Source organism: Melanerpes formicivorus, unplaced genomic scaffold (assembly GCF_026170545.1).
Source record: "Melanerpes formicivorus ecotype bairdi unplaced genomic scaffold, bMelFor1.0.p_v2 SCAF_56, whole genome shotgun sequence".
NCBI classification, from domain to species: Eukaryota; Metazoa; Chordata; class Aves; order Piciformes; family Picidae; genus Melanerpes; species Melanerpes formicivorus.
In genome coordinates, this window is record NW_027142408.1 from 335,410 (window position 1) to 350,430 (window position 15,021).

General features: G+C 66.4%; 1 protein-coding gene across 3 annotated transcripts; it reads left to right on the forward strand.

Annotated features, from left to right (window-relative positions):
• Positions 1-48: 48 nt before the first annotated feature.
• Positions 49-14,749, forward strand: OPLAH (5-oxoprolinase, ATP-hydrolysing). 3 transcript variants are annotated; one of them, XM_068161080.1, is made up of 27 exons: positions 49-417; positions 524-841; positions 1,757-1,948; positions 2,871-2,985; positions 3,080-3,203; positions 3,288-3,483; positions 4,104-4,266; positions 4,357-4,495; positions 4,810-4,877; positions 4,969-5,246; positions 5,736-5,848; positions 6,380-6,550; positions 6,634-6,771; positions 7,311-7,449; positions 7,926-8,038; positions 8,631-8,782; positions 8,895-9,055; positions 9,135-9,236; positions 9,727-9,901; positions 10,345-10,529; positions 10,610-10,741; positions 11,007-11,141; positions 11,736-11,885; positions 12,467-12,624; positions 12,707-12,867; positions 13,309-13,406; positions 13,500-14,749. In XM_068161080.1, exons 2-27 carry the CDS (start codon positions 662-664, stop codon positions 13,677-13,679), a joined length of 3,918 nt encoding a protein of 1,305 aa, XP_068017181.1. In that variant the 5' UTR covers positions 49-417; positions 524-661; the 3' UTR covers positions 13,680-14,749. The 3 variants fall into 3 exon arrangements, with proteins under 3 accessions (XP_068017181.1, XP_068017182.1, XP_068017179.1); XM_068161081.1 differs by having other exon boundaries at positions 527-841; XM_068161078.1 differs by having other exon boundaries at positions 49-841.
• The last annotated feature ends 272 nt before the right edge of the window (positions 14,750-15,021 follow it).

A 15,021-nucleotide genomic window follows, 5' to 3' on the forward strand; every position in this document is an offset into this window, starting at 1 on the left:
CCTGCCAGTAGCTTGCCAGTAAGCTCTCAGTGCTTCGCAGAGGCCTCTAAGTCCTTCCCAGCACACCCCAGTCCCTCTTTAGTGCCCCTCAGCCCCTCCCAGTGCCTTCCCAGTCCCTCCCAGTATTCTACGGCGCCTCCACAGTGCCTCCCGATACTCCCCAGTTCTACCTAGTACACCACAGCTCCTCCCACTACGCACCAGGTTATGTCCCCGCCCCCTGTCCGCCAATCACGTCCCGAGATCCCGCCTCCCAGCCTAGTGGCACCGCCCCCGCCGACAACGCCCCCCGCTCAGGCCCCGCCCTCCGGGGGGCCGCGGCTCGGCGCTGTCCGGGCAGGAGCGGCGGAGGGAGCGGGTGCGGCGGGGGCCTATCGGGACGGAACCGAGCCCAGCTGAGCTGAACCGAGCCTTACGGTATCGTACCGGATCATACCGAGCCGTACCGGGTCGTTCCGGGCTGTACCGGGCCGTCCGGTGCCGTACCGTGTCATACGGTACTATACCGAGCGGTACCGTACAGTAGCCGTACCGAGCCGTACCGGACCGTGCGGATCCATATCGAGCCGTACCGGACCCTACCGCGCCGTCCGGTCCCGTCCCGAGCCGTCCAGTCCCGTCCTGAGCCGTCCGGTCCAGTCCTGTCCGCTCCGGTCCCGCTATGGCGGCGGCGGCAGCTCCTCTTCCCAGTGGGTTCCAGTTCGCCATCGATCGCGGCGGGACCTTCACCGACGTCTTCGCCCGGTGCCCCGGCGGCCGCGTTCGCGTCCTCAAGCTGCTCTCCGAGGACCCCGCTTACGATGACGCCCCCACCGAGGGCATCCGCCGCGTCCTGGAGGAGGTGCGGCCAGGGGGCACCCCCGGGACGCCTCCGGGACCCTTCTGGGACCCCCGACACCTCCCCAGGACGTCGCTGAGACACCCCCTGGGACCTCCCCGGGACACCCCCGGACCGCTGAGACCCCCCCCAGAACTCCCGGGACACTCTCGGGACTGCTTGGATCCTGCTGAGACTCCCCTGGAACAGCCCCAGGACCCCTCCCCGGAGCCCCTGGGAACCCTCCCCTGGGACACCCGAAATCTGCTGACTCCCTGTCCCGGGACCCTCCTCTCTGGGACACTCCCGCCCCCCTCCCGCCCCCTTCCCGGGACCCTCCTCAGGACCCTCCCCCAGGATCTCGTCCTGGGACCCCCGACCCTGGGCACCCTCCCACTGAGAGCCCCCACCTGGATCCTATCCAAGACGTCCCCCACCCCAAGGTCCTCCAATGTCCTACATGCCCCAGCACCCCAGACCCTGTGCTCACCCTGGGACAGGGAGGCCATGGGGCTGGGGGGCTGTGGTGGGGCTGCAGAGCTGGGGAAGGGCTGAGGGTCCACACTGGGGCTGGGGGTCCATAGTGGAGCTGTGGGGTCAGAGATCCATGGTGGCTGATGGTCTGTGGTGGGGTTTATGGGTCTGATGGTCTGTGGTGGGGCTGGGGGTCCACGGTGCTGTCACAGGGGTAGGGGACCATGGTAGACCTCTGGGGTTGAGGGTCCATGGCAGGGCTGAGGGTCTCAGGTGGGGTTGGGCATCCATGATGAAGCCATGGGGCTGAGGGGCTGTGGTGGGCCTGAGGGGCTGTAGTGAGGTCATGGGGCTGGGGTCCCATGGTGGAGCTGTGGGGCTGAGGGTCCATGGTGGAGCTAGAGGTCTGTGGAGGGTCTTGGGGTCCATAGTGGGGCTGGGGGCTGATGCCCACGGTGCTGGCAGGAGACAGGGGTGCCAGTGCCACGGGACCAGCCCCTGGACACCTCTGGCATCGAATGGATCCGCATGGGCACCACGGTGGCCACCAACGCGCTGCTGGAGCGCCAGGGCGAGCGCCTGGCACTGCTGGTGACCCGTGGCTTCCGCGACCTCCTGCACATCGGCAGCCAGGCCCGGCCCCACATCTTTGACCTGGTGAGGCCTGGCACCAACACTGGCACCACCATGGCACCCGCTGACTGCTGTGGGGTTGAGGTGGCAGCTCCCCATGGCCCATACCACATGGGGTTGAGGTGGCACATCCCTGTGACCCATGTCATCTGGGGCTGGGATGGCACATCCTGGTGTGACCAACACCATCAAGGCTTAGACTGGCATGGCCCTGGGACCCACATGGTGCCATGCTGTGGTGGCACATCCCTGTGACCACACTGTGCCATGCTGTGGTGGCACATCCTTGTGACCCACTCTGAGATTGGGGTGGCGTGTGCCTGTGATTAGCACCGTGCCATGCTGTGGTGGCATATCCCTGTGACCCACACCACCTGGATTGAAGGTGGCACATCTCCCTGCCCCACAAGGTGCTGTGCTGTGGTGGTATGCTCCTGTGACCCACACCACCCAGGCTCAGAGTGGCATATATCCCTGCCCCACGCTGTCCCGTGCTGTGGTGCCATGTCCTCGTGACCCACACTGCCCGGACCCGGGCTGGCACCGTGTCCCTGTGACTGCCGAGGCCGAGGGCACTGCGTCCCCACATGACCCACGTGGTGCCGGCTCGGGCTGGCACGTCCCCGTGTGCACCACAGAGAGGAGGGTCGGGGCACTGCATCCCCATGTGTCCCACACCGGCCGGGCTCGGTGGGGCCCAGCTCAGTGTCCTCTGCCCGCCGCCGATGTCCTTGGCGCGGGTGGCAGCGGGAAGTCACCGGATCCCGGGCACTGCGTCCCGTGAGCGCCGCTGGGTCGCGGCCACGGCCCGGCGCCAACCACGGCCATGTGCCAGTGCCCGCGGACGGCTGGGAGCCAGCGGCAGCCAGGCCACCGTGTCCCCGGGTGGCTGGCATGTCAGGGGCTGCCTGCTGGCCCCCCGGGTGACAGCTCCGTGCCACTGCAGGAGGTGGCAGTGCCAGAGGTGCTGTACGAGGAAGTGATCGAGGTGGACGAGCGGCTCATCCCGCACCAGCCCGGCTGCCAGCTCCCGGGCACCGAGGCCATGCCGCTGCTGCAAGGTGGGCACCGGCACCGCCACGGCATGGGCGGGAGGAGGACACACACTAGGTGGCGCAGCGGACCCCCGGATGTCACCCACTGGCTTGTCCCCAGGCTCGACGGGAGGTGCCCTGCAGGTGCAGCGCCCGCTGGACCTGGCAGCGCTGCGGCAGGAGCTGGAGCGGGTGCTGGCGCGGGGCATCACCAGCCTGGCCGTGCTGCTGCTGCACTCCTACGCGTGAGTGCCAGGGGGCATGGGGGGCACGGTGGGGTGGGTGAGACACGGCCAACCCATACCGCGGTGCGTGTCCCCCCACGGCAGCTGGCCCGGGCATGAGGAGCAAGTCGGGGCACTAGCACGCGAGCTGGGCTTCCAGCACGTGTCGCTGTCATCGGCCGTGGCGGGCATGGTGCGGGCAGTGCCACGCGGGTACACAGCCTGCGCAGATGCCTACCTCACCCCCTGCATCCACCGCTACCTGCGCAGCTTCCGCGCCGGCTTCACTCGCCAGCTGCAGGTCAGTGTGCCCAGCGGCACCCCCACGGTGCCCAGCCCGCCAGGAACCCCCCTATGGGTGCCCATCCTGCTGCAGCCCCACTCCTATGGGCACCGTTCCACCAGAACTCATCAGCACCCATCCCATTGGGACCCCTGGTGGGAACCCATCCCATTAGGAGTCCCATGGGCACCCATCTCATTGGAACCCCCATGGGTACCCACCCTTCTGGGACCCACCACGGGCACCCATCCCATTAGGACCCCCATGGGCACCTATCCCGTTAGGACCCCCACTATGAACACCCACCCTGTTGGGATGCCAATGGGCACTCATCCCACCAAAATCCCCACGGGCAGCCATCCTATTAGAGGTCCCACGAGCACCCACCCTGCTAGAACTTGCCACGGTCACCCATCCCACCGGGACACTTCACAGGCATCCATCCCATGGGCACCCATCCCATTGGAATCCCCAATGGGCACCCACCCTGCCAGGATCCTCCATGGGTGCCCATCCCGTTGTGACCCCCCCATGGGTACCTATCTTACTGGGACCCCTGATGAGAGCCTATCCCATCGGAACCCCTGCAAGCACCCACCCCACATGCCCACCCCTGGGTGCCCATCCCGTGCCCGCAGGAGGTGCCGGTGCTGTTCATGCGCTCGGACGGGGGCCTGACACCTATGCAGCACTTCAGCGGTGCCCGCGCCATCCTGTCGGGCCCGGCGGGCGGCGTGGTTGGCTACGCTGTCACCACCCCCCGTGCCCATGCCCAGCCCGTCATCGGCTTCGATATGGGAGGTGAGCGGGGCTGGAGGGCAGGCCTGGGAGGGGGGAGGGGGTGGGCAAGGTGGGCAGAGGTGCCAGCAGGGCTCAGCTGCGCGTTCCCAGGGACCTCGACCGATGTCAGCCGCTTCGCGGGTGCCTACGAACACGTCTTCGAGGCCACCACCGCTGGCATCAGCATCCAGGCACCGCAGCTCGACATCAACACCGTGGCGGCTGGGGGAGGCTCCCGCCTCTTCTTCAGGTGGGTGGGGGGCACCTGGCACCCATGGGTGCCTCAGCAGGGCGTGGTGGGACTTGGCAGAGCCTGGGCTTGGCTCGGCTGTGGTGGGTGGGTGGGACAAGGGGACTTGGCAGAACCTGGTCAGCACAGCCAAGACCCTGCTGCTCCCGCTGGCATCTGCCCTCTGAAACCAGGCTCTTTGTGGTGGGTGGCTCACGTGCCCTGAGCACCCATGGGTGCCTCAGCAAGGCACAATGGGGCTTGGCAGAGCCTAGGTGCAGCTTGGCCATGGCACAGCCGGGTCCCTCCTGCTCCCACCAGCGTCTCCCCTCCAGGTCCGGGCTGTATGTGGTAGGCCCGGAGTCAGCAGGTGCCCATCCTGGCCCAGCCTGCTACCGCAAAGGTGAGTGCCCGTGGTGCCAGCATTGTGCCAGGGTGGTCCTCGTGTGGTGCCAGCAGGTGCCAGCACCCTCACCACGCCCATGCGGGTACAGGGGGTCCGCTGACCGTCACCGATGCCAACCTGTGCCTGGGCCGCCTGCTGCCCGAGTTCTTCCCACGCATCTTCGGCCCGGGTGAGGACCAGCCCCTGTGCCGCGAGACGGCGGCGCGCGCCTTCCGCGAGCTGGCCGCCGCCATCGACGCCTTCCACGCCGCTGCCGGCACCGGTGCCGCCGCCACGCGCCAGCCGCTCTCCGTGGAGGAGGTGGCCATGGGCTTTGTGCGGGTGGCCAACGAGGCCATGTGCCGGCCCATCCGCGCCCTGACGCAGGTGGGGTGGCGCCGACGGGTGGTGGGGACCAGGGGGTGGTAATGGCGCCCCACGAAGATGGCAGGGACCCCAGGGTGGCAGTGGAATCGCAGGGAGATGGTGGGGACCACAAGGTGACAGTGGGACCCCAAGCAGCTGGCAGGGACCCCAGGGTGACAGCAGGAAGCCAGGGAGGTGATGGGGACCCCATGATGACAGCAGGGCCCAAGGTGCCAGCGGGACCCCAGGGAGATGATGAGGATCCCCAGAATGACAGCAGGACCCCAAGAAGCTGGCAGGGGCACCCAAAGGGCCAGCTTGACCCCAGGGTGACAGGAAGACTTCAAGGACCTGGCAGAGACCCCCAAGGTGCCAGCAGGTGATGGGGTGCCCAAGCTGCTAGTGGGACACCAGGGAACTGGTGGGGACCCCAAGGGTGGCCTCAGGCTAGGGTGGGGGGGTCCCACGGGTGCCAGTGTCAGCATCTGGCAATGTCCCCCTCCCTTCCAGGCTCGGGGCCACGACACCGCCCAGCACGTGCTGGCCTGCTTCGGGGGCGCGGGCGGGCAGCACGCCTGTGCCATCGCCCGGGCCCTGGGCATGGCCCGCGTCTTCATCCACAAGTGGGTGCTGCTGGGGGCACTGCCAGGGGGCTGGGGACAGTGGGCTGGGGGCACATGGGAGGTCCCCACCATCTCTCTGAGGTTCCACTGCTCTGTTGCCCCTCTGCTGGCACCACTGAAAGGGAGCTGCCTGGGTGCTGGGTTCAGGGGTGCCCGTGGGTGATGGGTCTGGGGGTACCTGTGGGTGTGGGGTTAGTGGTGTGCCTGTGGGGTCTGGGGGTACCCTTGTGGGGGGGTGCCCCTGGGTATGTGTTGTGGGATGCCTTTGGTAATGAGTCTGGGGGATGCCCATGGGTGCAGGGTTGGGGGATGCCCCTGGGTGCTGGTTTTGGTGGTGCCCCTGGGTGCGGGGTCTGGGGGTGCCCCTGGGTGCTGGTTTTGGTGGTGCCCCTGGGTGTGGGGTCTGGGGGTGCCCCTGGGCACGGGCTCTGGACATGGGGAGCTTCCTTGTCACCAGGCCTGCGGGTGTCCCTGTGGGTGGGTCGGGGTGCAGTGGCAGTGCTGGCACCAGCTGGCATGGCCGTGGCACAGGTACAGCGGGGTGCTGTCAGCCTATGGGCTGGCACTGGCAGATGTGGTACACGAGGCACAGACCCCCTGTGCCCTCCGCTACGAGCCGGCTGCCTTTGCCCAGCTGGACGAGCGCATCGCCGCGCTGGAGCGACAGTGCCAGGAGGCGCTGCAGGCGCAGGGCTTCACCGGGTGAGCACCGGGGGCGCCAGAATGGGCACCAGGATGGGCGGGGGATGGGCACCCCCTCCAGCACTGACAGGGCTGTGGCACAGGGAGCAGATCCACACGGAAGCCTTCCTGCACCTGCGCTACGAGGGCACCGACTGTGCCCTGATGTGCTCTGCCAAGGGGCACCCACCCACTGCCAGCTCCTGCCGTGCCGGTGACTTCTATGCTGCCTTCACCAGCCGGTTCGTCTTGGCACTGCCAGCCCCTTTGCCAGAGCTGTGATCCACCTCCCAGCACTACCATCCTTCTGGCACTGCCATCCCTGCCTGGCATCACTATCCCTCATTACAGTGCTGCACCACAATCCCTGTCCTGGCACCACCATCCTCATCCTGGCACTACTATCTCACTTCCTAGTGCTGTAGCCCACATCCTGGCATCACCATCCCTGTCCTGGCACCACCACCCTCATCCTGGCACTGCCATCCTGCTTCCCAGTGCCATGATCCCCATCCCAGCACCACAGTCTTTGTCCCAATGCCATGACCCTGATCCTGGCACTACCGTACCCATCCTGACACCATGATCCCACCCTAGCACCCTGGCACCAGCCCCCCATCCTGGCACCATGAATCGCATCCTGGCACCATAATCCCCATCCCAGCACTGTGACCCCCACCCCAGCCCCATGACCCCCATCCTGGCACCATGACCGTCATCCTGACCCTACCACCCCATGCCCGGGGGTCTCTGGTGCCCACTTATTGCATGCCCCCCACAGGTACCAGGTGGAGTTTGGCTTCACCATCCCGCAGCGCCCGGTGCTGGTGGATGACGTCCGGGTGCGGGGCACTGGCACCAGTGGCATCCGCTGCGAGACCCCCCTGGCACCCAGCGGGAAGCCGCCCCGCCAGGAGACGGTCAGACGGGAGGCTGGGAGGGACTGGGGGTGACCTGCTGTGACAGTGGGACCCCGAGGGAGATGGGGGGAGCCCCAGGGAGATGGTGAGACCCTGAGGACCCCGAGGTGACAGCAGGACCCCAAGGGAGATGATGGGGACCCCAGGGAGATGGCAGGATTCTAAAGGAGGTGATGGGGACCCCAAGGTGACAGCAGGACCCCAAGGGAGATGATGGGGACCCCAGGGGGATGGCAGGATCCTAAAGGAGGTGATGGGGACCCCAAGGTGACAGCAGGACCCCAAGGGAGATGATGGGGACCCCAGGGGGATGGCAGGATCCTAAAGGAGCTGATGGGGACCCCAAGGTGACAGCAGGACCCCAAGGTGACAGCAGGATCCCAAAGGAGATAGTAGGAACCCAAGAACCAGTGGCGTCTGGGAGGGACTGGGGGACTCTGGGGTGGCACATTAGGGGTGACCTGCTGGCCCCACAGGTGACCCAGTGCTACTTCGAAGGGGGGTACCTGGAGACCCCTGTGTTCCTGCTGCAGGACCTGGCCTGTGACCACAGCATCCCTGGCCCTGCCATCCTCATCGACCAGAACAGGTGGGGACACCAGAGGGACCCCAGGGTGACAGTGGGACCCAAGGGACATGGTCAGGACTTCAGGGAGCTGCTGGGGAGCCCAAGGATCTTGTGGGACCCCAGGAAGCTGATGGAGACATTGGGGTGACATCAGGAGCCCTAGTTGCTGGTAGGGACTCCAGGGTGACAATGGGACCCCAAGGAGCTGGTGGGACCCTAGGGTGGTGGTAAGGACCCCTAGGAGCTGGTGGGGACCCTGATGGCCTGGTGGGACTGAGGAGCTTGTGAGGACCCCAGGGCATTGGTGAGGACTCTGAGGAGCTGATGGGGACCTCAAGGAGCAGATGGGAACCCAGAGGAGCTAGTGGGGACTCTAGAGAGCTGGTGAGAACCCCAAGGACCTGGTGGTGACCCTGGCTAGGTGGTGAGGACCCTGAGGAACTGATGAGGATCCCATGGAGCTGATGAGGACCCTAAGGAGTTGGTGGGGAACACGGGCAGTGGTGAGGACCCTGAGGAGCTGGTGGGACCTCCAGGAGCTGAAGGGGACCCTAGGGAGCCAGTGGAACCCCAAGTAACTCTCCCCTTCTCCATCTCCTGGTGACACCACCAGCACCATCGTGGTGGAGCCAGGCTGCACTGCCAGCCTCACCCCCTTCGGTGACATCTCCATCGATGTGGGCTCAGGGCCCCCCCAGGCCGTGGGCCCCCACCTGGACCCTGTCCAGCTCTCCATCTTCTCCCACCGCTTCATGAGCATCGCAGGTGGGGCTGGGGGGCGATGGGTCGGGGGAGGGAGCTCTGTGGGGCAGTGGGCTGGGCTGGGGTGGGGGGTCTGTCTCCTGAGGGTGCTCCCTGTGTGTCCCCCGCCCCGCAGAGCAGATGGGCCGCATCCTGCAGCGCACAGCCATCTCCACCAACATCAAGGAGAGGTTGGACTTCTCCTGCGCGCTCTTCGGGCCGGACGGGGGGCTGGTGTCCAATGCCCCCCACATCCCTGTCCACCTGGGGGCCATGCAGGAGACCGTCCAGTTCCAGGTAGGACCCCCCTAGCCCTCCCCCAGCCCAACCCTACCCCAGTCCAGGACCCGCTGAGCCCAGCCTGGTGCCCTGACAGATCCGGAACCTGGGTGAGGACCTTCACGAGGGGGACGTCATCCTGAGCAACCACCCCTGCGCGGGGGGCAGCCACCTCCCTGACCTCACCGTCATCACCCCTGTGAGTGCGGGACCCCCGGGGCACCCCGAGCTGCAGGAACCCCCCGAGGGCACTGGTGGGACCCTGGGGAGGTGGGGGAGAGATCAGGGAGCCAGTAGGACCCCGGGGGGATGTTGGAAACCCAAGGAGATGGTGGGCCCATGGGGAGCTGGTGGGACCCTGGGGATCTGCTGGGAACTCCAAAGAGCTGGGAGCTGGTGGGGAACCCAAAGAGCTGGTGGGACTCAGGGGAGCTGGTGAAGATCCTGGGAAACTGCTGAGACCCTGGGAAGCTGTTGGGACCCTGAGGAGCTGATAAGGACCCCAGGAACCTGGTGGGATCCCAAGGAGCTGGTAGAACCCCAGGGAGACTTTGGGGCCATGGGGATCTGAGGAGCTGGTGGGGACCCCAAGAAGCTGGTGACGATCACGAGGCACAGGAGCCCCTAAGGTTCCCCAAGGTGCAGGAACACCCCCCCCAGCCCAGGTCTCAGTGCTGGGTTGTCCCCAGGTCTTCTGGCCGGGTGTCCCCAGGCCGGTGTTCTTCGTGGCCAGCCGTGGGCATCACGCCGACATCGGGGGCATCACGCCCGGCTCCATGCCACCGCACTCCAAAGCACTGTGCGAGGAGGGAGCTGTCTTTGTGTCCTTCAAACTGGTGAAGGATGGAGTCTTCCAGGAGGAGGGTCTGTGCTGGGGACCCGGTGGGGATGTGGTGGGGATGGTATGGGGAACAGCAGGGACATGGTGTGGATAGTGGAGAGGACAGGGACGTGGTGGAGACACAGTGAGGATGTGATGGAGATGGTGTAGGGATGGTGGGGACATGGTGGGAATTGGCAGAGATGTGGTGGGGACATGGTGAGGACATGGTGGGGCTGGCAGGGACATGGGCGGGACGAGGTGGGGCTGGCAGGGACATGGGAGGGACGAGGTGGGGCTGGTGTGGGCACAGCAGGGATGCAGTGGGGATGATGGGGATGCAGGGGGGACAGCGAGGATGCGGCAAGGCCATGATGAGGCTGCAGTGTGAACGGTGAGGATGTGGTGTGGGTGGTGAGGCCATGATGAGGACACGCTGGGGCTGGCAGGGCCAGGATGTGACCAGGTTCTCTCGCTGTCCCCACAGCTGTGACAGAGGCACTGCTGTCCCCGGGCCATATCCCAGGCTGCAGCGGGAGCAGGAACCTGCAGGACAACCTCTCAGACCTGCGGGCACAGGTGGCTGCCAACCAGAAGGGCATCCAGCTGGTGACCGAGCTCATCCGCCACCACGGGCTGCCCGTCGTCCAGGCCTACATGGCCCACATCCAGGTGGGAGCCCCCACCCCTTGGGACTCCCCCGGGGCCCCCTGGGGACCCTTGTTCCTGCCGTGACACCGCCGTGTCTCCAGGCCAACGCCGAGGTGGCCGTCAGGGAGATGCTGAAGGACTTTGCGGCGCGCTGGGGCATGGCGGTGGAGGCCGAGGACTTCATGGATGATGGGACGCCCATCCGGCTGCGGGTGCAGGTGGACCCCCAGGAGGTGAGGGGTGATGGGGGTGTCACCCCCAATCCCCAGAGACGGGGTTCAGAGAGACATGAGGCCACCTCCACCACACCCCTGATGTCCTCCACCGCGTCCTCACCATCCCCACTGCGTCCTCACCATGTCCCCACCATCCTCACCATGTTTCCACCATCCCTGCCATGGCTATGACCATGGCCCTGGTGGGCCTGGTGGGGCCACGGTGAGGACAGTGGGGATGGAGATGGTTCACCATGTCCCCTGCTGTCCTCACCACTACCAGGGCAGTGCCACCTTTGACTTCTCGGGCACAGGGACAGAGGTTTATGGCAACTGCAACGCCCCCCGTGCCATCACCCTCTCTGCCCTCATCTACTGCCTGCGCTGCATGGTGGGACGGGACATCCCCCTCAACCAGGTGGGACATGGACCTCCGCCCCACCGTGGGGTGAGGGACCCCTGCCCCAGGGCTGTGGCATCCTCATCTAGGCTGTGGGACCCCTAACTGGGGCGCCCCAGGGCTGTGAGTCCCTCCATTGGTGGGGTCTTTTGGTTATGGGACCCCCAGGACCCCCCTACTGTGGAAGCCCAACAACTGGGGGAAACCCCCAAGGCTGTGGAGCCCCCAGCTGGGGCATCCCTGGGCTATGGGGCCACACATCTTTGGGATCTCCAGGCTGTGGGATCTCCAGGACACCCCCATTGTGGGATGCCCAGCTGGGACCCCCACCCCCAGGGTTGTGGAATGCCCCCACAGCTGTGGGACCCCCAGATGTTGGGACCCCCTGGGCTGTTGGGAGATGGGGTCCTGGAAGCAGAATCCCTTGTTGTGCATGGGGGTCCTGGGACCCCAGTCCTCCAGGGTGGGTGGGTCCTGAGCCCCTGCTCCTATAGGGCAAAGTCCAGAGGGGCTCTTGGGGTCCTTGGGGTGTGGGGCAGGATCCATGGGGGGAGGCTCAGAGGGCTGCTGGTGGGCGGCAGAGCCCAGGGGTCACAACTCCCTGCCCCTCAGGGCTGCCTGGCCCCGGTGAGGGTGCTGATCCCCAAGGGCTCCATCCTGGACCCCTCCCCCGAGGCTGCTGTGGTGGGAGGCAACGTCCTGACCTCCCAGCGCGTGGTCGATGTCATCTTCAGAGCTTTTGGGGTCTGCGCCGCCTCCCAGGTACCACCTGGGGGACACACAGGGGGCCCAGGGGTTGGAGGGTCCAGGGTACTGGGGGTCTGGGATGCCAAGGTTCCAGGGGGTTGGGGATCCCAGGGGTCAGGGGTGCTGGGGCTTGGGGTGCTAGGTTCCGGGGGTTGAGAGTCCTGGGGGTTGTGGATGTTTGGGGTCTGGTCTGTTGTTAGGGGTCCCAAAGGAGTCAGAGGTCCCAAGGGTTGGGGGTCCTGGGGGCTAGAAGTCCCTGGAGTTTAGGAGTGCTGGGGCCTGGGGTCCCAAGGGTTGGGGATTATGGGGTGCCAGGGGTTGGGGGTCCCAGGGGTTGGGGATCCCAGGATGCCATGGGACACAGGAATTGGGGGTCTCATGGTGCTGGGAATTTGGGGTCGGGGTCCTCAGGAGCTGGGGGTCTCAGGATGCTAGAGGTAGCGGGGGTTGGGGTCTCAGGGGGCTGGTGGTCTTGTGGTGCTGGGAATTAGGGGGCAGGGGTCCAAGGGGTTGGGAGCCTCAGGGTGGTAGGGGGTCAAACCGTGCTTTTGGTGCCTGTGTCCATCTCCCCCCCGCCCTCGGTCGCCCCTCCCCAGGGCTGCATGAACAATGTCACCTTCGGCTCGGCCCGGGGGGGCTACTACGAGACGGTGGCGGGGGGCGCGGGGGCCGGCCCGCACTGGGGGGGTCGCAGCGGTGTGCACAGCCACATGACCAACACCCGCATCACCGACCCCGAGATCCTGGAGCTGCGGTGGGTGGAGGTCTGAGGGGGGAGCGGGGAGGGAGGGCTCGGCCGGACCCCCGGAGTGACCCCTGCGTGCCCCCCGCCCCAGGTACCCGGTGGTGCTGCAGCGCTTCGAGCTGCGCCGAGGGTCGGGGGGCGCCGGCCGGCAGCGGGGGGGCGATGGCGTGGTGCGGGAGCTGCTGTTCCGGGAGCCCCTGGAGCTGGCGGTGCTGAGCGAGCGCCGAGCGCGGCCCCCCTACGGCCTCAGGGGTGAGTGGGGACCCCCCGGCACCCCCAGGACCCCCTGAGACCCCCAGCACCCCCATGGCCCCCACGGGCATGGTGCAGAGCCAGCACCAAATGTGTCCGCTCCATGGCCTGAGAGGTCAGGGCTGGGACCCCCATGGTCCCCAGTGCCCCCTCTGACCCCTACGGACCTCCCATGGCCCCCATCACACCCCCCACACCCCCCCCCCCATGGTCCCCAGTGCCTCCCAATGCCCTTCAGTGCACCCCCCCCCAGTTCACCCCATCACTGCCCAGTGGTTGCTCTGGCCCCTACGGACCTCCATGCCCTCCATGACCCCTCATCACCCTCCATGGTCCCCCAGCACCTCCCATGACCCACTGTGGTCCCCTATGGCCCCCATCACTTCCCAGTGCCCCCCAGTACCCCTCCATGCCCCCCCTGACCCACGCCATATCCCCCAGGGGGCAGCCCAGGTGCCCCAGGACTCAACCTGCTGCTGCTCTGTGACGGCCGAACCATCAACCTGGGGGGCAAGACCTCGGTGCCCGTGCAGCCAGGGGTGAGCACCACGGCACAGGGTCCTCCCAGTGCCCCCCCGTGTGCCCCCAGCACCCCCCAGCACCCCATGACCCCTGTCCTCTGCCCACCACAGGATGTCTTCCGCCTGCTGACTCCCGGTGGGGGTGGCTTTGGGGCCCCTGGGGATGGTGACGGTGGCACCGGTGGAGGTGGCAGCGGTGCCCCCAAGCTGGCAGCGCAGCCGCGGGCACCCCAAAGCTTCGTCGAGCGCGGCAGCGTCTTCGAGTACCGGCGGGCGCAGGAGGCTGTTTGAGGGGCTCTGCCCCCTCGTGTGGGGCAGCCCCCCAACCCCTGGCACCCACAGGCCATGGGGCACCCCCTAACCCATATGCACACCCTGTGGGGCAGCTCCCACAACCCAAGGTACCCACACCCCATGGGGCAGCTCCCCGCTCCCAGCTCTGTACTGAGGCAGCCCTCGGACCCCCAACTCCACTCCCAGCTCTAGGCTATGAGGCAGCCCCCAGGCCCCCAACTCCATTTCCAGCTATAGGCCGTAGGGTAGCCCCCAAGCCCCTAACTCCACTCCCAGCTCTAGGCTGTGGGGCAGCCCCCAGACCCCCAACTCCACTCCCAACTATAGATCATGGGGCAGCCCCCTAACTCCACTCCCAACTATAGACCATGGGGCAGCCCCCAGACCCCCAACTCCACTCCCAACTATAGACCATGGGGCAGCCCCCCCAACTCCACTCCCAACTATAGACCATGGGGCAGCCCCCCCAACTCCACTCCCAACTATAGACCATGGGGCAGCCCCCAGACCCCCAACTCCACTCCCAACTATAGACCATGGGGCAGCCCCCAGACCCCCAACTCCACTCCCAACTATAGATCATGGGGCAGCCCCCTAACTCCACTCCCAACTATAGACCATGGGGCAGCCCCCCCAACTCCACTCCCAACTATAGACCATGGGGCAGCCCCCAGACCCCCAACTCCACTCCCAACTATAGATCATGGGGCAGCCCCCTAACTCCACTCCCAACTATAGACCATGGGGCAGCCCCCCCAACTCCACTTCCAACTATAGACCATGGGGCAGCCCCCCCAACTCCACTCCCAGCTACAGGCCAATGGGGCATCCCCCCAGCTCCCAGCTCTATACTATGAGGCAGCCCCCAGCCCCCCAACTCCACTCCCAGCTTTAGGCTATGGGGCAGCCCCCAGCCCCCTAGCTCCAGCCCCTCACTCTCAGCCCTGTCCTCCTCAAGGCAGAGGGGACCCCACTGTGGGGCAGCCCTGAGAGGGGAGTTCTGTCCCTGACCCCTGCTCCACATCTCCCCAGCTCAGTGCCTTCCAATAAAGACCCTTTGGAGCTCCTTCCTGCCTTGGGTGTGTTTGGGGGGGTCCCAACCAGGCCACCCCTGAGCCTCAAACAGTCACACAGGTGATATCCAGGGAGCCCAAGGAATGGTCCCCAAAATGGAGGAATGATCCCCAAGTGTCCTCATCCCTAAGGATCCTCATGGATCAGTCCCCAGGGGTCTCCATGGAGTGGTCCCCAGGATTCCTGCCATGCAGCTACAGGGGTTCCCTCAGTGTCCCCCCATCTCTTGGTGGCCAAGGTGAGATGCCCAGGGACAGACTGAGGG

What these genes read in the sequence shown, in the direction of transcription:
- OPLAH (XM_068161078.1), top strand. Translation starts at nt 662, where the DNA reads ATGGCGGCGGCGGCAGCTCCTCTTCCCAGTGGGTTCCAGTTCGCCATC. An exon ending in GCTTCACTCGCCAGCTGCAG is followed by an intron (nt 3,484 to 4,103) that starts GTCAGTGTGCCC and finishes CCGTGCCCGCAG; the next exon opens with GAGGTGCCGGTGCTGTTCAT. An exon ending in GGGACATCCCCCTCAACCAG is followed by an intron (nt 11,142 to 11,735) that starts GTGGGACATGGA and finishes CCTGCCCCTCAG; the next exon opens with GGCTGCCTGGCCCCGGTGAG.